Source organism: Elaeis guineensis, chromosome 8 (assembly GCF_000442705.2).
Source record: "Elaeis guineensis isolate ETL-2024a chromosome 8, EG11, whole genome shotgun sequence".
Classification (NCBI taxonomy): domain Eukaryota; kingdom Viridiplantae; phylum Streptophyta; class Magnoliopsida; order Arecales; family Arecaceae; genus Elaeis; species Elaeis guineensis.
In genome coordinates this window covers 134,188,857-134,209,439 of record NC_026000.2, presented here as the reverse complement: position 1 = coordinate 134,209,439, position 20,583 = coordinate 134,188,857, and the positions used below count along the sequence as shown (strand labels likewise).

The window sequence follows — 20,583 nt, the reverse complement described above, 5'->3', positions numbered from 1 at the left end:
GTATCTTTATCTTTACCATCACCAACTCTAAAGCTTCTGTCATGACTATCACTATCAACAAGATTGCCTTTACCACCACCATCAAATCTACCACGGCCACCCCTATAATCTTTGAGAAGTAAGCCATTTTTATGGAGTATATGCTAGGAAGACAAACCTCTCTTATATAACATATCGAAGTTATGAAACTTTAACTATGTTAAGCCCATGTGTTTATCTCCTCTCCAAATATCAAGAAGAAGAGGTACAAATGGTAGGGGTTTTGAAGAAGATTGTGGTGGAGGGAAATGGAGAAAAAAATGAGAAGTAAAAATCCTAAATAGAGAGAAAAAAATACGAAAGAAAAAATTTAAATCCTAACTAGAAGAAAAAAAAATATTAAATTTTAACTAAAAAAAAAAAACTATATCAGCTAGCTCCATGCTACATCAGCTTCTACTACGTGTCATATGATATCGTATGATCATTTTCGTCATGATTTTTAAACGGAAGTACTAGTCAGGAAAAAAATTATAATATTTTAAAAATTTGATGATCTGATTATATAATAAATTAAAATTTAAAATAAAAATTTTAAAAAAAATTTAAAATTTTTAAAATAATTAAATCTATAATTTATCATATATATTTTAAAAGGGAATCCGTGGGTAAGGCACCACCATTCAGGGCACCGGAACAAACAGAATAATCCACGTTAGGCTGGAACTGCCCCCCACTAGGCTAAAGTCATCGTGAAATGCGACCCTGGCATCCATCTCTTCTCATGATACTTCTAATCTACTCCTCCTGCCTTCCACCCCAAGAGCATCCAAGGAAAACTAGCTCTTACCATCATTGTAGCCGAACTGCTAGCAAACAGCCAAACGAAGACCACCAGGTGTGAAAACTGAAAAATGGTAGCCGTCTTCAACAAAGAGCTGCTGAACTGGTACCTCATCACCCTCAAGCTCAAAGAAACCGTGGACGCCAACTGCGCCAGATCCCAGCCCACCACCCCCGGCGGCAGGGCCCCTCCCCTCCCGATCACCCTGGGCGACACCGCCCCCCCTCCCCAAAATTTAAACCCCCCTCCTCCTCAAGACTCCCCATGGGTGATCTCCATCAGAGACAAGCTCAACCAAGCCCGGCAACTGGAGTGCCTCAGCCCCTGGGCCAAGCTCTCCATCTACCGCGTCCCCAAGTCCCTCCGCGAGGGCGACGAGAAGGCCTACATCCCCCATCTCGTCTCCATCGGCCCCTACCACCGCGACCGCCGCCGCCTCCGCGACATGGAACACCACAAGTGGCGCGCCCTCCACCACGTCCTCAAGCGCACCGGCCACGACGTCCACCTCTACCTCCACGCCGTCAAATCCCTCGAAGAACGAGCCCGCTCCTGCTACGAAGGCCACATCCACCTCTCCAGCAACGACTTCGTCGAGTCCTTGGTCCTCGACGGCATCTTCATGCTCGAGCTCTTCCGCGGCGCCGTCGGCGAGGGCTTCCGGACCCTCGGCTACTCCCACTGCGACCCCGTCTTCGCCATCCGCGGCACCATGCACTCCATTCAGCGCGACATGATCATGCTCGAGAACCAGATCCCCCTCTTCGTCCTCGACCGCCTCCTCGCCCTCCAGCTTCGCCTCCCGGAGCAAACCTCCGGCCTCGTCGCCCGCCTCGCCATCCAATTCTTGGACCCCCTCATGCCCAACGACCACCAGCTCAACAAGACCGACGCCGCCGCCTTCGATCCCTTAGCCGAAGGCGGCCTCCACTGCCTCGACGTCTTCCGCCGCAACCTCCTCCGCACCGGTCCACGCCCGGTGCCCCGCGTCTGGCTCCGCCGCTGGTCTCACCGCGGCCGCGTCTGCGACCGCCGCCGCCAGCAGCTCGTCCACTGCGTCACCGAGCTCCGCGACGCCGGCATCAAATTTCGGAAGCGGAAGACCGACCGCTTCTGGGACATCGAATTCACGAACGGGGTGCTCAAAATCCCACGCCTACTGATCCACGACGGCACCAAATCTTTGTTCCTGAATCTAATAGCCTTTGAGCAGTGCCACATGGATTGCAGCAACGACATTACCTCGTACGTGATCTTTATGGACAATCTGATCAATTCGGAGGAGGATGTGAGGTACCTGCACTACCGTGGCATCATCGAGCATTGGCTGGGGAACGACGACGAGGTCGCTGACTTGTTCAATAAGTTGTGCCAGGAGGTGGTGTTCGACATCAACGACAGTTATTTGTCCCGCTTATCGCAGCAGCTGAACAGGTATTATAACCATAAGTGGAATAGTTGGAGAGCGAGCTTGAAGCATAAGTATTTCAGCAATCCATGGGCTATTATTTCCCTCATTGCTGCTGTGGTTCTTCTGGTGCTCACTCTCGCTCAGACGTTTTATAGTGTCTATGGTTATTACAGACCAAGCTCATGAAGGGGAAGCCACTTTTGAACGGTGTAGACATACATACCATTGATGTTACCGCAGGTAAAAAGTTGGGTATTTGCCATTGTGACTACTTATCACTTGTACTGTAGATATACTATTGATATTACCATAGGTAAAGAGTTGGAGATTTGCTGTTATTGCTAATTCTTTTCTTGTGATGAGTCTCTCTCTTCAAATAAAAATCCGCACCTACTGATATGGACGGGGCCATTCTTGACTTGCAAGGAAGAGCAAGCTTTTTGAAGCTGAAGCGGTCAATTGCGGCTTTTCTGGACTTCGTTTGGATCTTCAAAGCGGCATTAGAGCTTTTTTTACAGCTTTTTTTTTTTTTTTTTCACTCTTACCCCTCCTCCACCCAAAAAAAAAAGAAGAAAAAAAGCTGTAGTACATAGACTTTTTTGTGAAGAGTCTGCGCCCAGGCAACAGTTGATGGGCTTGTCAACAGGGGGTCTTATCCGGTCAGGAATGACACCTCGGATTAGAGCTCTCTGCCTTTCTATTGGTATGCTTGGCTTCGGATTTGTGTATATGTTAATATAAACGTTCAAAACTGCGGAAAAATGAAGAGGAAGTATTTGATTCTGAAGTCTTTGCATGTGGAAGCAGATTTATGTGGCTGAGATTCTAAAGGTTTGTGGAAGGGAATAGATACGTATCATACTCAATTTCTTCTCAACCTGATATTGGGTTGCAAGCTTTGTAAAATGCGATGAGAATTCCTGGTAAGAGTTGCTAGATTGACGCACAGAGGTTATAATTATTTGTGTTTTAAAGTGATAAGCAATTTTGCTGATTATTTTTATTGGTCCTGTAAATTGGAAAACAATACCTTACTGAAACTTCCAATCACTGTTTAAGTTACTTGATACTCAAGTTGCAGAGAGAGGGGTGATGTTACTTCTTGAAGGTTATTGTTCTGCTACCTTAGTTTACTCTAAACTTGTTAATGTTGGAATTCATTGCATTGCTTTACAATACTGTGAGAACAATCGGTCAAAAGTACTCTTTTTGGGTGTTGTTCTGAAATACAGTTCTGAGTAATTAAAATGAAATGTGAAAGCGTGCATCTCCCTGATTCAACTTCAGCCCACTTCAATCCTTCTTTTCTTAATAAAGATGGGAAGCTGATCTATTCCAGCCTCCCCTACTTATCAAAAAAAAAAAAAAAAGCTTCAGCCGACTTCAACTGAAGTCAGGCATGGCTGAAGCCCCAGAGTTCAGCAACCACTTTCTCCGAACCAAGTATGTGAGTGGTAATTTCTCCTAGAACAGAAGCAACCTGCCACCTTTTTTACACTCAAATACATCGATTCTGTTGAACAGGGGATGGCAAAGTGATGGATTATGACTCTTCTACTGGGAAAGACAAAAACTTCCTGGCCGTTCTTTAATAAACATTATGCTGACTAGATTAGTTTGTAGGCATTTCATTTTCTTGGATCCTAGAGATTGGAAGCCCAACAACAGTTGCTGATATTACTATTTTGAAATGCTTTGGCAGCGCTTGGATCCCTAGTTTTAGCTTTTTCTACCTTTTTTTTTTTGTTGGTTGATTGTTTTATTGGATCATCTACTAATTGGGCTTTCTTTTCTTTTCTTTCTTTCTTTCTTTCTTACTTTCCTTCTTTCTTTCTTTCTTTCTTCTGTTTACTGTTCTTATTTTTTCCTCGTCCATCTTTAGACAAAAGATTTCTCGTTTGTATACTCTCTTTTTCTAAAGATAAGATAAATCATGTTTCTGGAAAGTCAATACAAAGAAGATAAGCATCAAGGCGTCAAGGTGCCCCTTGTTGTCCTTGTTCAGAAATTGTTGTCCAATAATGATGTGATGGTTTGCATTTAAGAAATGTGCAGCGAGTACCATGGTATTTAATGGCATTAAAAGATTGGTTTTCACCATATCGGTCTAATAGCCAGTTCTAGTCCAACTATATCATAATTATCACTTTTATGGTTTTTGTTTGTTGTATGCGCAAAGCTATATCTGATATCACCATATCTGAGATGCTACTGGATTTTCCTGGGACTTCCAGCATGAAGCATTCCAAAATAGATGAATAAAATAGTGATCACACTCTCTCTTGCATGTTCCCGGCCCAAATCAACATTTCCCGATAAAGTTTCTTTAAGACGAATTCATGCTTGCATTCCATGTGCCTGATGCTAGTTTTTACAATGCACAACTGACATATAGGTGTCATAATTAATTTAGTTCTCAAATCTCCTTTGATTAATCTGACAACAGACACTTAGATATATGTACAAAAGCTTCTAATCATCATCAAATAGTTTGGGAACAGCTATCTTTGATCCATAACGAGCACAAGAGTGTCGAGAATTAATTCCATCACTTCCATACTAACTGCACCGTGAACCAATACACCTCTCAAGCACTGCTCTTACCTTGAGCGCTATAAGCCCAATACGGCATCGCAGGCGTGCGTTTCATAGCCTTCACTCCCAGTGGATTGTTCTTGCTCTGTTTGTCAAACCAAAAGACGTAGGAAAACAAGAGTTAGTGTACAGAAGGTTACCTCAAGAAATGGACTCACATCTAGTTCAGAAGTTTCAGGGTATCACGCATCAGAAAGCAGAACCAGGATAGTAAGAAAAAGGGTATCAGATACGCAAAAATAGGATCAATATATTGTAATTTCTCAAAAGAAGAACGTATATATTGTAGATGAAAGATCAAAAGTCTTTTGGTTGGTTACCTGAAAAATTAAACTATGAGCATATAAGTCTACTGGTGGTTGTCCAAGGAAAATAAAGCATTGAGGCTAGAAAAATGAAAATAAGAAGCTTTGATCTATTTAGCACTCTTTTTCAATCCACTAATGGAGCATGCCTACTTAGGTGCTGATTTCCACCTATTTGCTACTCAGCCTAACTGTGATCAGGCCTCAGATAATTTGGCCAAAACCATCCAAATTATCAGTAAGAAATTTTGGAATTTCACTCAGTCAACGAGGATTGGAATGCAAACTCTAATGCCTAATAACTACAAGCATCAAAAGTTATCTTCCAAAGTTAGGGAGTTACCGTTAGGCAAGTTCCTTCTCGAACATTGCAAATGGGGTAGTCATGGGGGCAGCAGCTGTAGTGGTCTTCACAGCAAGTCGCACCCTCGAGTGGACAGCATCCCCATGCAAAGCAGTAGCGGCCAAAATCATAGACACAGCAGCAAGTCGTACTCTCTGGACATGAATAGTAGTTATCACAAACAGTTGGGGGCTTGACAGGGGAAGGAGGTGATGGACCCGGATTGGGTGGGTTTTGGCCCTTCTTTATGGGATATGATGCCTCCATTGCAATACCGCACTTGCCGGTGGCTGCATTAGTATTGCGTTCCATCCTAATGTACCCACCCTCTCCCCACTCTGAGCCCCATGAATTCTTTACAATCCAGTAGTCCTTGCCATCCTCACTGCCATAGCCTACTGCAGTTACACCATGGTCCAGTGCAGTGCCACAATATCCAGTGAATATTCCCTGAGTTCGAAGGAAAAATAAATAGATAAATAAATAAATGATTATGGTACATATGTTTAACTCGCGAACAACCACACAATCGGAGTATCACACATACAGTAATCTAGTTTTCTTTTATATAATTAGATGATCAGTATTATTAGAACAAAAAATGCACGTAGGACATCCATGCAAGTGGCGATAAGATGTGCAGCTTGTCTAATTTTTGAAGGTATAAAATACATATTATCAAGAGTGAAAGGACTCTACAAACTCAAACTTTTCATAAATTGGTTCATTTATGGATGCCTCTAAATGGCAATATACTATTAAATATGATCTACAAAGTGTACAAAAATAATTATACGATCGGTCCATATTAAGGTGTTTTGGTTTGATAACTGTCAATGAATGGTAGATATGTCAAAGTTGCACCACAAGCAACACAAAAATTAACAAGAAGCATCCAGGCAAAGTAATCTGTGTTTGCTGATGAAAAAACCTTTGTCAACGAGGAAAAGCTCAAGGACAAGGATAATGTTGGACTTTCTGAAGGTTGAAGATTCTATGTGACTATGATGCATGCTGGGATGGAACAGAGCAGCCACATATGACTTCTGAACAACAAACCAATAGCTGTGGGTGCAGTTTGCAAATCATAACACCACACACCAGAATAAAAGAAAGCTATAACAGTATCTTCAAAGTGTATATTATAAATAAAAGAAAGCTATCATAGTGTCTTGAAAGTCCATATTTCATATAAGGAATAGCTTCAAGAGCAATCCCTTGACCAAACTATATACTCCATGACTGCAACATAAGCTCCTTCTGATGTTAATTCTGAATTTCATAGAACATAAAGCAGAGACTGAATGAAGCATATTCCACCAATGACCCACCACAATTAGCAGCATGCTCCTATCAGCCTAACCACCACTGTACTTTTTCAGAAGAAGGAACGAACCAATTCAAATATACTTAGTTACATAATAATTAGGCATTTATACCTCAATTCTCATCTTAAAAAAATTATTAATGAATATATCAGTTATCAAAGCTTTGCATCTAGTTGAACTTTAACATGACTAGAGCTTTCATGTACAAGAAACTTTTTGTTCCACGATTCTCTATAAAATTGTATCATGGACAACTTGTAAACCAGTAATAATGATCACAAGTGGTTAGCAATCTTATGGACATGGCAACTGAAATCTACAACTATGACATAAACAACCAGCAGGTATGGACTGACTTACACAAAAGCCAACACATACCAAATCCTAGAGAAGATACTTGCCCCATGTAAAGACAAAAAGGTAAAGGAGATTCCTATCACGCTTATATTTCAAGGATATGCAGGATGTCATATAGGATAGAAAGCCCTTTCATTCTTATATCTCAGCATCTGCAAAATTTTACATACAGATAATCTAACAAGCATCTGATCGTACAAAACAAGCTAATTTGAAATTTCCAGAAAGATTTTGGCAGAAAGTTGATTACATTTAGAACCCACATCCATTACACCAAATTATAATTGCAATCACCATACGACCGCTTTTCTAGGCTAATGATGTATGGCCTATGCAGCAAATTCATACATAAGGGGTACAATTAACAACTAAATCATCAGTTCGGTCCAAGTATATGATACAATACTTAAATTATCGAAACCCAACTAGCTATTATTATGTCTCTTGTATAGAACCTTACCGATTCATAAAATTGAAATGCTGTGCCACCACCTTCAATAGCAACACTAACAGGTTGGTTTGCTACGGCTTTCTGCAGAGCCTTCTCATCATTTACTGGAACATCCTCATATGAATCAATGGAAACAACACGTGCGTTCTTCTGCAGCACCACAGAAAACACCACCATCAAAATTAGAACCAAGAAGGGAATAACAGAGGCTGCAGGACATATGAAAAGAAGAATAAGCAAGTTAATTACCCTGTACTGGTCGCATCGGCCATCACGGGCGGTGTAAGGATAGTCCTCTTCAGAATCAATCCCTCCGTTGTTGATGATGAACTCGAACGCATAATCCATGAGGCCCCCATTGCAGCCCTCGTTGTAGATGGTGTCACAGTCCACCAACTCCTGCTCCGACAGTGATATCAGATCGCCGGTCACGATCTTGTTGATCCCCTCCACCGCCGCAACCGTCGAGAATGCCCAACAGCTTCCTGCAACGCCAGAGCACAACTCAAAAACACTATCAGATCTTCTTCACTTCTTTCACTTATGCATGATAATTTTACTTTTAAATCATATTCATAGTACAATTTTTCAACAGAAAATCAAATAAATTGCTATGAATGAGTCCGGAGAAAAATTTTCCGGTGAACTGAAAAACCCAAACACCCTCCAACAAAGAAACAAGGATCTAACTCCATCAAACAAACAACTGCGACTGGAACATGAAAAAGGAAAGAAGATACTGACCGCAACTGCCTTGGTCTTTGACATCCGCGACCGCGCCCTTCTCCCTCCAATCGATGGAATCCGGCAGATCGTCGCTAGAGCGGAACCTGTACCGGTCGCTCCCCGCGGAGGAGCTCCGGCGGCGGCGGGAGGCAGCGGTCCGAACGCCGAGGTAGGTGGAGCGGTACTCCTCGTTGGTGAGGTCGGCGAAGCGGTTGAGGCCGAGGCGGAAGGAGTACACGCCGGCGTCGGCGGCGGCGTTGTGCTGGTCGATGAAGCGGAGGTTGTCGCGGAAGATCTCGAAGCGCCGCTCGTCCTCGTCGAGCGCGTTGTTGGAGCGGCTGTACCGCGCCTTCCAGGCCTGGTAGAGGCGGCGCACCTCCTCCTCGCTCCTCTCCCCGTAGCTGAGGATGGACATGCGCGAGTCGCTGGCGGCGGTGGCGGCGGAGGCCAGGGCCAGGAGGAGGAGGAGGACGACGGCGGTCGCGGTGGAGGTGCTGGGACCCATGGCCCTGGGCTATGGATTGGAGAGCGGAAGAATGTGGAGGAGATCTCCTTCTTCCGTTGAGGGATGGCACCCCTGCTTATATAGAGGTGGCGGGGGGTTTATTAATTAATAAATGACAAAAATAATAATAATAATGATGACAATGTAAGAATAATAGGATTATCACTGGAAGGGAGAATTTTTTTTTAATTGTAGTTATTATCGCATAATTGCTGGCGATGGACCGCTTTTTTATATCCTTTTGAAATAGTGGAGTATTTCTGTCGATTAATTTTTTGTGCGAGAGAGAGAACGAGGGGCTTTATATTATAATAATATAATATAATCAATAAAAATAAACTTATAAAATTGTAAAGGGTATTATTATAATAATATAATATAATAAGTAATAAAAATAGAATTATAAAATTCTAATGTTACGCTATGAATGGGCAGATAGAGGTGGAGGGATGTGGACCAATAAAACCAAACCCATCTGGAAGCGGAGTGGAGTGTGGGTGGGCGTCAATAGCTTCAAGTTGTCAAGCGGACATCATGAGGCTCGTTCCAATGGCACGCATAGGAATGCATATGCGGCGGTTAAATCCATCTTCGATGGTCGCACGCATGAATCAAAACATGTCATTCTTTTTTGTAAAAAAAAATAACTGCCGTATTAGTGATTATATGATAAAAGCAATTATTTACTAAGGCAATTTCATCAAAAATAACCCAAGCAGTTCAATATAATTTTATTTGCTCATCTAGTGGTATCATAAGACTTTTATTCATCCTCCATCTCTCACTAGTGGACCAATTTAATTAAATATCATATCTTGCAACTATGAAAAGATAGTTAAGAAAATAAGATGAGCTAACCGGCTCAATAAAAAACTCTCTATGTAAATACACCAATATATGTAATATAATGATATATGTGCAATAATTAACATAACTAATGAAAAATATTTTGGACTTCAAGATACATCGAAAGGATAAGTTAGAGTTATTGTTCGGATCAATAAAAAAAATTATATTATTCAATTATTTATTCATCAAGTCATTGTATGTTGTTGTTATTATAGTAATATCGGTGATGACTATTATGGTATTTTATAGCGTCGGCAAATTCAATGTTATTTGCATAGACTTCATAATGGATGGAAGTGTTAGCAATCGATTGTTTGTCATACTTACACTAAGATTTGTTCCTAGATATTTTTTTAATTTTTTATTTCGATTCGAATTGAAATAATTGATCTTTTAAGTACTAGACTAAGTTAAGTTGAGTGTTACACTTAATATACAAGAATTAGCCTTTAAGTGAAAGAGGAAAATTGAGATATTTTTATCTTTAATATAATAATTTTTAAATAAATTTATTTATTTTTTAAATTTTTACCATTATTATTTGATTTAATTGATGTTTGTTTTAGATTTTGGATCGCTATCTACATCGTTCTCCAAAACTATGACTTCTAAGGATTCCGTTGATAACGAGGCAAAACTCAGTGTTTGATGGCAAATCGGATGATTGCATATGGTAGCTTGGACCTGTGAAACAGTACCCACATAGATATTTTTATGCGCACAACTTCATCGCAGGGACGCGAACGTGCTTTCGACCATTCCCCCGCCCTAAACTTCTTTTTCACCCGCTTACCCGACCATGATCCCAATCCATAACCTTCCTAATATTCCCAGCTGGGATTGGAAGCTGGAATCTTGCCAGCCCCATCGCCGGAGCCCACGTGGCAGTTCTCCAGTGGCCGCCGTAGTCGTATGGTCTTTTTTTTTAAAGACAATAAAACAAAAGATCCCATTCATTGTGTCGTGTCAGTGGACCCCACCTGCAAACCTCCCGTCTTGGAGCTTCCTTCTCCGACTCGCAGATCTTTTGCGCCTCCGTATTGCATGCGCCAGGTGCAATTGGACCGCGTATATCCCACGGTGGATAACACGCCACGCTACCCCTTGTATTTCACCGATTCCCGCTTGCGCGCTCTCCATCGTGCATGTACTCCGGGATTTGTCCTCATTCATCTGCACCATGTGCATGCAATAATTTCTCGATCTTTTGCACCATCGCGGGATCCAAAAGAATCCACCGTTTCGACGGTTGTGATCTTCTGTAGTCCGGGGGCTGAACTTGTGGACGGTACAGATTCATTCGATGAGTTGACGTTACACTGTGTTTGTGTGGACCCTTGCATGGCCACCCACGTGTCTCTCGGTTCAGACAAGACTTAAATTATGTGCCAGCGCTCAGACGAAACGTCTGCTCATTTGAATGCAGTTGTTTGTACGCAAAGAACTCTCATTAAAATATCCAGCAAATCCAGAGATTGGTGGAAACTGTATTAGGAATTATCAGAATAAAAATATTAATTTTGTATTGAATTAGTGATACCTGAGGTTGATCTCTTTTAACTTTATTTAAAAGAATAAAAATATTAGTTTTGTGTTGAATTGACTAAGAAGCTAGCCATTACCTGTGAAACATGTCTAACAATGCAATTCTCTCATCTCGATGTTGTGTTATGATAATTGATAATTATGAATGACTAGAGCTTCCAAATTATAGAAGATATGTTACAGAAAAATTCAATAATTATTTTCGCCATACACACCTTATCCTTAACAATTCCAAATAACAATTTTAGGCTTTTAGCAGATGCTACACCATGGATATGGTCCCTGGTACTCTTTTCCCTTGGTGAGACCATAGGGTAGATAGCATCTTTAAAGCATCTATTAACCTTTCATTTTCATTCTTTGCAAACTTGTAGAAAATGAAAATTTGACCAGCTAGCTTCTCTTTTCACACATGAAGAACAAGCATAAGGGTAAATTAAAACTCATGCAAAAGTTGCATATGGTTCTATTTCTTCATTTCATAATTCAATCCTCATGGCATTTTAGAATTTTGTCTTTTGTAAATCCATAAAAAATATAAAAACTACCAATTATGCAACATATATCACTTATAGATCGAGAAAGTTCAAAAAACTCATATGCTTCTGGATCTCAGAATAATATATTCAAATTAAAAGAAATTTTTACTCTATAATATCAATCACATATAACCAAACCTGATGTTTCCTAGAAGTTCTCTGGAAGCATTTGAGGAAGGCAGAAAAGTTGTATTAGGAGATTATATTTTCATAATAGGAAAAGAAATCAATTGATAACAATATTCAAAGATTAATTTGAAAAAAAATATTTTGTACACTTTCCCATCAAAAAAATGATAGAGTAACGTGGGTCAAATAAAGGAAAATTGTAGAACAATCATATATTTTTATGATGTTGCAGAATTTCTCTGAAATATGTATATATAAAAGCGATACTTCATTTCAGCTTGGGTTTAATAAGGTGAGGCCTACTATATTTTGATACCATAGTAGCAGCGGGATCTTCCAAACTTGAAGAAGTGGCAATTTGTATAAATCCTGATCCTATTATTGTCTTAATAATAGTTTCTTATAAAAATATATTTAATTAATGTGATGTAAACTCCATGTCAGGCATGAAGCATGCATGATAGGCACAGAAAGTGATGGGTTCTCATTGTCCATGGAAATTAATAAGAACGAGGTAACAAGTTGCATATTTTATCAATTAATGCATCCATGTCGTCATCGGGTGGGCCAAAACTTTTGATTCCATTAAAAATATCTTCTTTCTTTCATTTATATTCTGCAATAGAATCCATTCGTGACACACAAACTTGAAAGCAGATAAGTTTATCTAGATTCAGAGTGTACTACGTGTCATCCAAAAAAAAAAAAAAAAAGGAAAGGTTCAGAATCTACTACGTCATATAGATACCGTGAACCGTAGCCCACCGCTGAGAATGGGTATCTCCACTTGGTCTGGGGTTTCTCAGGCGGACAGACTAACGTACCAAACGAAGAAGGGACCACAACAACCTGTCGGCTTTCGTCTTCGATTTCTTTTGGCTTTCCCTCTGGAACTGGTTATCCTTCAACCACCTGCGTCCAAATCAAAAGGATATGAGTTGTCCTGATGGTTATTTGATAAGAAAAGGAACTCATGTTGTTACACCTACATGTTGGATGTGTTTAAATGACAGTTCATAGGGAGAACAAGGTGAAATTTTTTGATGGACAAGATCAATCACTGAGCTAATAGATCCATCCAATTACGAACCAATATGGACAAAACATGCATGTATGCCTCCATTGGTGTCTTTTTGTTTGTGTTTGTATGTGTTGGTTAGTGGTTGGACTCTTCCACCACTGAGTTGGTGGATCTGGTCCAAATAATAATCTCTCGAAGAGTTGAATAAAAGTTGATAGATTATATGTTTAAGATAAATATTTTTTACTTACCGTCAAAATAAATTTTTTTATTTTCAAAAAAAAAAAGTGCTTTTAAAGGAGACAACGTTGGTGAACCATTCGCAACTGCCATGGTTGTTACCGAGGCATGTGAATTGATTTTGATTTCTGCTTATTTGCTTCGTCTAGCAATTTGACATTCTGAATGAAAATGTTCCACCTTTTTCATTTTTCTTTATCGCAAAGCTGCAAGAATTGAAGGCAAATTCTCATTGAAATCTTTTTGTTTTAAGTGCTAACTGGAACTATTGATTATTGTACTATCATTGAATTGGAATATCAGTACTTGAATTTATCTGGGTTATTTGTAAATTTTCTGTTACAGCAAGCACAAAAATAAAGACACACAGATTCGTACAATCACACAAAATAGAGAAGAGAAGAAAAACAAACACAGAATTTACATGATTCAGCTGAAAAGCCTACGTCTATGGGCAAGACACGAGAGAAAAATTTCACTATGATGACAAGAGAGATACAATCACTCAGAACTTTCCAAACCCTAGTCACAATTTGATTTCCCAAACTTCTCTCACTAAACTGTCGAGATTGGCAGAAAGTACAATATTTATACTGGTCCGTACCTCCCAATGAGATCAGTGGTGGGCTTCGGCCCATGCCCTCCGCTACCACCACAGATCTCCAAAAAATTTATTCAGATCGCAACGCAGACTTTTCGGATCGGATCATAATTGAGCCCATAAAAAATATTCAAAATTCAAGTCATATTAACATTCTCATAATCAAATTCCGCCTAAAACTATGAATATAAGTAACTTTAGCACATTTGATACGGAAGTTTTGGGATGATGCCTTAGGGTGTCGTTTAATTCATCGTTGTTAATGATGCTAAGGAGATGGACGTGCTGATGTTTCACGATGCTCAATAGTGATTAAAATATATAAATCATGTTTTTTTTAATAAATTATAATGTGTTCCTCCGTTCAATCAAAGTCCATGCTTATGGTTCCAGGGAATTAACGTCTTCATGTTAAATAATATAGGTCCAAATAGGGTGCAAAGAGAATAAAAAAAGAAAGACTAAAAAGGATGGAGAACAAGAATAGATTTTGGTTTTGCATGTTCTTTAATTGCATTTAAAGAGTATGTTGTTATCCTTTGAATGCTGAACATATGATTTCTTATTGCCGATCATGACGATCGATCATGTTATTTAGGAGGCGGCACCGGGCGTCCATAGAATTGAGCTTCTATTTTTCAGCCCCTTGGGAGTGGATGCAAGCCTGAACAATGCTGTGTACTCATCTTTCCCGTAGTAATTGGTGGAAGCAAATGTCTCTACAGTAGTTTGTTCATAAGATGAATAAACTGGCATGGCCTCAGATTTTGATATGTTTTCAGGTTTCAAAATTGTCTTGCTACTTCAATTTTATTATCACTGACAGAAAATAAATCCAGACTTTCCCATGATCTGTTCTCATTGCAGAGTTCATACTACACAATGTCGACGATGATGGGAGAAAATGGGAAGAAATCGACGTGTATCACCTTTGATTTCAGCATCAGATTCGTGTCCTCGGTTGCTGATAGCTTAATGGAAGTCAAATATAAGCAGTTAATAATATAATATGCATCATATTCTGCGACTTAATGGGTTGGAAAATGACCTAACCCAAAAGTCCTACCAACCCAAATTATGAACGAGGACCCAACCAAAGCAGGGCACAAGTTGGATCTGCTAAATCCTGGCCCGGCCCCAGTTCATGGAGGGAGGAGGGGTGGGGAATTATTGGTCATCTTTAAACAAATCTTGGTCCATCATCAGCAAGAAATGGAGTTTATCGTTGTTGGTATAGTTAACCGATCTCTGGTCACGTGACAAAATCAAAAAGGATCATCTGAAAATCATATCGACTAAATCAACTTCTGGATCAAGTCGGTAAAATACTGACCTAGTTTAGCTCTTAGACTGATTTTGTACTGGTCTGATTTAACTCTTAATTAAGTATTATGATTAGCCTAGATTTTGCCCGATCTACCATAAGAGAGATATCGATCCAGAACCGATCTGATCCAAAACAAAAACAGTTACTGTACAGCTCCATTACAACTGTTATGGTGATCCAACTCTACAACAACTGTCTTCAAGCTATACTATAGCTACTCATCACGTGGGTGAACAATACACGATCTCTATATAGCTAGTTAATCTGTTATAACAAATTAATGGCCTAACAAATTCTTAATGGTCTAACAAACTCTCCTAACGACCTAACGGTCTAAGCACACCTGCTCTATATAAAAGGAGCAAGATACTCTCCGCAAGATAAGTCATAATTCAGAAAACTCAGACTCTGCTGAAATCTTTCCTCCAGCGAAAGGAACAAAAATCTCTCATTTTTTCCACTCAAAACTTCTTTTTTGTCTTTCATTTTCTCTATTTCTATTACATATTCTCAAAGTCTCGATTGACTTAAGCATTGGAGGATCCTAAATCAGAGGGTACCCTACCGGCTCTAGGACTTCTTTTGTAGATCCACTCATGGTCTACATCAGTCTGACTCTTAACAGCTCTCCAACTTGGTTCAATATCGATCTCATCTTTTTTCCTCTGAACTCTTTCAGCAACAAATTGGCACTAGAGGAAGGGAATGTCCAAAAAATATTTATGAAAATGATGAACATGAAAGTACAGAATCATCCTTTACTCGCATCATCTTCTCCAAAAGGTGCCTTAGAAATTATTCAACTCCGGGTTGTGGTTGATCCATAATAATTTAATCTTCTAGTTCAGCAAATCCAGACTCTTATTATTGTAGTACAATAGTTTCAGCACATCACAGAGAAGCAGTCCCTCAAGAAGCTCAATCTCAATATATCCAACAACCAATTCATCAAGATCTTCATCATGATTATTATTTTGCGTATACTGATTAGTTTTTTGAAGAAGAATTTACTCCACACAGCTGGAAACCTCATTGGGAAGAAAGTTTTGAATAAAAGATTCAAGATCTTGAAAAAAAATAGATAGAGATACAACTTGGGAGCCATTCCCAGAGTGGGAGAGATTTTAACCTGTGATCTAGCTCCTTTCTCCCACGAAATCCTAAGTGAACCGGTCCTTCTCGATTCAAAATGCCAACGATAGAATCATTCGATGATTCTGCTGATCTCCCAGATCATTCTGAAGGCTTTAAAGCAATTATGAGGTCACGAGGGTATCTGACATCCTACTTTGTATTATTCTTTTAGTAACTCTCTAGCTCGGTTCAATACCGACCACATTTTCTTTCCTTCAGAGTCTTGCAGCAACAATTATTAGACCTTTCTATCATGACTTAGTACATTTATTCACCTCGCTCGCCATTTGCACAAGGTTTACAGCAGTGGCCCTTACGATTTTAGAAGTTTTGGAGGTCTCCTGTTATGACAGGCTTCCAAATAATGCCTGCTATTTAGCCACTATATTGTAACAAGGACCCCTAATAACGGGAATGAAAACTTGACCTCTAGGGTTTGGATGGATAAAAGCAGATGATGGAAGTTAAGTGAAAAATCTGCACTCTAGATTTTAAAGTGGTGAGACCAGCAGCAAACCTCACCCTTATTCTATTAGCAAAAAATGACTTCTGTAACCAGAATCAAGCTTGACTTTATTCATTTTTAGGAAATTAATGGTCAATACAGGAAGATTCAAAAGATGTTTCCAAGAGTTTGAAATTATCTTCGGCAAATATATTACTAACTAATCAAATGAAGGAACAACATCACCTGGGTAGTTTGAGCACATAACACAAGCCATTCAAGAAATATCAATAAATCAACCAGCCCGGGGAGGGCCAAAATTATCACACATGTTCTTCACTGATGATTGTCTGCTTATGGCCCAAGCAACCATAAGGGAAACCATGTGTCTCAAAGCATTATAGATCTCTACCATGCTCTATCAGGCCAAGCTGTTAACCTACATAAGTTGCACCTCAAATTCAGCCCTTCCACTCTGGCAGCTACTGAAAGGCAGATCCATCAGCTTCTTCAAATTCCTACAAAAAAAGGGTTCTGGCAATAGGTAGGAGTGCCTATTTCTAGTGATGCATTGAGACCATTTTATTTTACTTGCTGTATAAGGTGGAAAAGAGGATAACGGGTTGCAATGGGATGATCAGTTATATTATGACCTTTGCCCGGTTGAAGTTGAATCACTTGATCATGTTTTGTCTTGGCTGCCTTTCTTGAATGGATTTTGTCTTGGTTCTTTGCTGGTGTGGGTCGACACTACGTCTGATGCTTTGGTGGAACCAAACTCATGTTGTTCTTGCCGATAGTGTATGGCTATCATGGCAGGCTCGGAATTTTAGGATGTTCCAAAGTATTGCCATCTTCTCAGACCGATATACTTCCATACCTATCACTGTTTCCTGGATAACCCCACTCCCTCCCTGGTGTCTTAAAGGTAAACATTGATGCTTCGGTATGAGATCATAAGACAGCTACAAGTTATGTTATTAGAGATTGGTCTGGCTGCTTGATTGCTGCTGCAGCTACTCTCCTACCCTTCATTTTAGTAGCTTATGCTGAGCTTCTGGCAGCCTGGAAGGGTCTTTATCTGGCCACTCATCATTTCAAGCTAGGCTCAGCAACCGTAGGTAGAAGGGTATCCGTCACTGTTATCTCATGAATCAATTCTATTTTGGTATGCAGAATTTTTCTAATCAACTACAATAAAAATGATCATTAACGGCATCTTTAAGTATCGCTATAGATCAGAAAAAATACCGTAAATATCTTTAGCGGCATTCTTGTGGCATTTTCTTATGTGCTGCTGAAGATGATGTTGGTAATTAATTATCCATATTTTAAAAAAATATATCAATAAAAATTTTTTTTAGTGGCATATATAAGTGTATTTAAAATTTTAATACCAGTATTTTTTATATGTTAATGAAAATTATTAAAAAATAAACTATGTATCCTATAATTAGAACCAGAGTAAATTCAAACTAATGAGCTTTGATTTGAATAGCAACCTCTTAACACCAACCTATAACTCATATTATTAAAATATAAACATAATTTATTTAACTTATTAACATGCATTCACGTCAGTAAATAAGTAATGTTAAAAATATATATGTATAATAACATATTTTATGAGACCGGTATAACTAAATCAAGCTCTATATAAAATTAATAATTTAAAATTTATGATTATTTTTTAAAATTCTATAAATTATGATATTATTTATCATATATTTATTAAATATCATAAAATATAAATTTATAGTGATATTTATAATAAAATACCATACAATATAAGTTTATAGTGATATTTATAATAAAATATCATAAAATATAAATTTATAGCGTATTTATGATAAAATACTGTTAATAAAAAAAATACTTATTGAAAGATAACGATATTTTTATCAAAATATAATTAAAAAATAATTTTAATGATATATAATAAAAAATATCATAAGTAATTTGTCGTTAAAAATCATCTTTATTGTGGTGAGCAATATTATTCTTTTTACTTTTCAAGCTTCTCATGTTTATAGAGACGCCAATCAAGCTGCTGGTTGTCTTGCGGTTGAAACAATGGTGGGTCGTCTATAGGTCTTCCATCAAAGCTACTATTTCAATGAAGTTTTATCACATTTTGCTGTCTCGTGATCATTTTGTACAGTTCCAAAGATACTAGTGTCTGGTTTTTTTTTGGCCTATCGGCCCCTTGTACAGCGATGACGGCAATGACAAAAAGAAGAAGAAAAAAGAAGAAATACCAATGCGAGATTACAGAATGGCAGTCAATACCGCACTATGGTACATGTCATACCTCCGATCCGAAATTATGAATCGAGGATCATGGCAACCGCCGCATACTCATAAAAACTTTCCCATAAGCATGCAAGGCATCTTATCATACTATCCTAAAACAACAGCGGAATAATTAGTCAATAATTTAAATTCAAAATATAACGATCTAAATTTCTTCTTTAATATCTTAATAAATTCAACAATAATTCATAGGCCTTACATCAAATTCAATAAGACTTTCAACCTAAATTAAAAATATGGAATTCTGCTTCTGATCACTCTTCCATTCATATCTTGTATCATCTTAATTCCTCAACATCTGTAAAAACAGTAAAATAGGAAGTAATGAGCTAGACAGCCCAGTAAGCAATGATCACTTCTCAACAGATTTCATCAGGCATTTAGGTAAATAATCATTTATAAAAAATAAGCATATAGAGTTCATTAATTCGAAATCAATTTCTAATTATGCAATATAATTCATGCCAAATTCATTTCTTTTTTCGAATATTCAAGTTTCTTTCGAGATTTCAATTTCTTTCGTTCTTAAATTCTTTTCGTCAACCATGAGCTATGACCATATTTTTCCTGTGCAGGGTCATAACACCGCATATCTTCTTGTGGTGAGCTGCGAATCATCTGGCAGTAAAGTCCTTCGGAATCGCTGGTCTCTCTAGCGACATGAATCCTCAGGATAAATCAATTGCCAACGTATATGCCCCCATTGGCAGGGTCCTTTACATAGTCAGGTTGTCAATTCATAATGTTTCTTATATCATAATTCTTCATAAATCATATTTCATATTCTAATTTCGATAATAAAACATATAATCATGTAGTATCGAAATCAATCAATATAATACATCATGAAATCAATATATTCAATCATGCTTCATCATAACATTTCAAATAAGATATTATCGTAACAAAATACCATTCATCCAATTCATGCATCGTTTCACAAATCATGTCAGAAAAATACATTATAATTTATCGATAAATTTAGAAAAAATAAAATATTACTTACCTCGAACGCATTCCAATAAATCTACATAATTCTATAAATTTTTTTCTAAAAATTCTGTTCGTAGATCATATCACGATATCCCATGATCAAATATTCACAATCCTATACAAAATCAATTTTAATAATTATAAAGAATACGAATACCATATTTCAACGGTTTAGATTGGATCCGATTATCTAATTTTATCTAATCAAAATCTAATTAGGACCTAAACGATCCAAAGTTTGACTATCAGATCAAATCAGATTCGAAGTGATAGGACCGAGATTTCTTCATTGATTCATAAAATTAAGTAGAGAGAGAAAATCAGAGGAGAGAAATTTATGAGGTATAATTCGAATTGATCAGGTGACACGATTCAATATTACGATTGGTTCAATATCTCGATTGGTGAAATCAACATGATCAAATCAAGTCATGGCTAGATCGAAATTCATGGATGATCAAATCTAAAGATTCATGGTCTGATTAAGGTGGGTGTCAGTACGCTGTCTGACAACCATGGATCAGGGTTCTTCATTAGAATCAGATCAGGACTATTAAAAAAAATTTTTCATTCACTAACCTTTTTAGAGAGAGAATCAATCAA

The 20,583-nt window shown here is 38.3% G+C and overlaps 2 protein-coding genes across 6 annotated transcripts; one reads left to right on the top strand and one right to left on the bottom strand.

Moving 5' to 3' along the window:
* Nucleotides 1–686: 686 nt before the first annotated feature.
* Nucleotides 687–3,392, top strand: LOC105049530 (UPF0481 protein At3g47200). 5 transcript variants are annotated; one of them, XM_029265929.2, is made up of 3 exons: nt 687–2,257; nt 2,408–2,474; nt 2,665–3,318. In XM_029265929.2, the coding sequence occupies exons 1-2, from the start codon at nt 894–896 to the stop codon at nt 2,418–2,420; spliced, it is 1,377 nt and encodes a 458-aa protein (XP_029121762.1). In that variant the 5' UTR covers nt 687–893; the 3' UTR covers nt 2,421–2,474; nt 2,665–3,318. The 5 variants fall into 5 exon arrangements, with proteins under 5 accessions (XP_029121762.1, XP_029121761.1, XP_029121759.1 ...); XM_029265928.2 differs by having other exon boundaries at nt 2,661–3,318; XM_029265926.2 differs by having other exon boundaries at nt 689–2,937; nt 3,042–3,392.
* Nucleotides 3,393–4,555: 1,163 nt separating this feature from the next.
* On the bottom strand, nt 4,556–8,900 carry LOC105049532 (oryzain alpha chain). Its single transcript, XM_010929202.4, has 5 exons — nt 8,358–8,900; nt 7,863–8,098; nt 7,623–7,763; nt 5,478–5,927; nt 4,556–4,914 (listed from the first exon to the last, which is right to left on the bottom strand). Exons 1-5 carry the CDS (start codon nt 8,842–8,844, stop codon nt 4,822–4,824), a joined length of 1,407 nt encoding a protein of 468 aa, XP_010927504.1. The 5' UTR covers nt 8,845–8,900; the 3' UTR covers nt 4,556–4,821.
* Between the last annotated feature and the right edge of the window lie 11,683 nt (nt 8,901–20,583).

What these genes read in the sequence shown, in the direction of transcription:
- LOC105049530 (XM_029265926.2), top strand. Translation starts at nt 894, where the DNA reads ATGGTAGCCGTCTTCAACAAAGAGCTGCTGAACTGGTACCTCATCACC.
- LOC105049532 (XM_010929202.4), bottom strand. Translation starts at nt 8,844, where the DNA reads ATGGGTCCCAGCACCTCCACCGCGACCGCCGTCGTCCTCCTCCTCCTC. An exon ending in GCCGATGCGACCAGTACAGG is followed by an intron (nt 7,764 to 7,862) that starts GTAATTAACTTG and finishes GTGGTGCTGCAG; the next exon opens with AAGAACGCACGTGTTGTTTC. An exon ending in GAGAAGGAACTTGCCTAACG is followed by an intron (nt 4,915 to 5,477) that starts GTAACTCCCTAA and finishes TTTGACAAACAG; the next exon opens with AGCAAGAACAATCCACTGGG.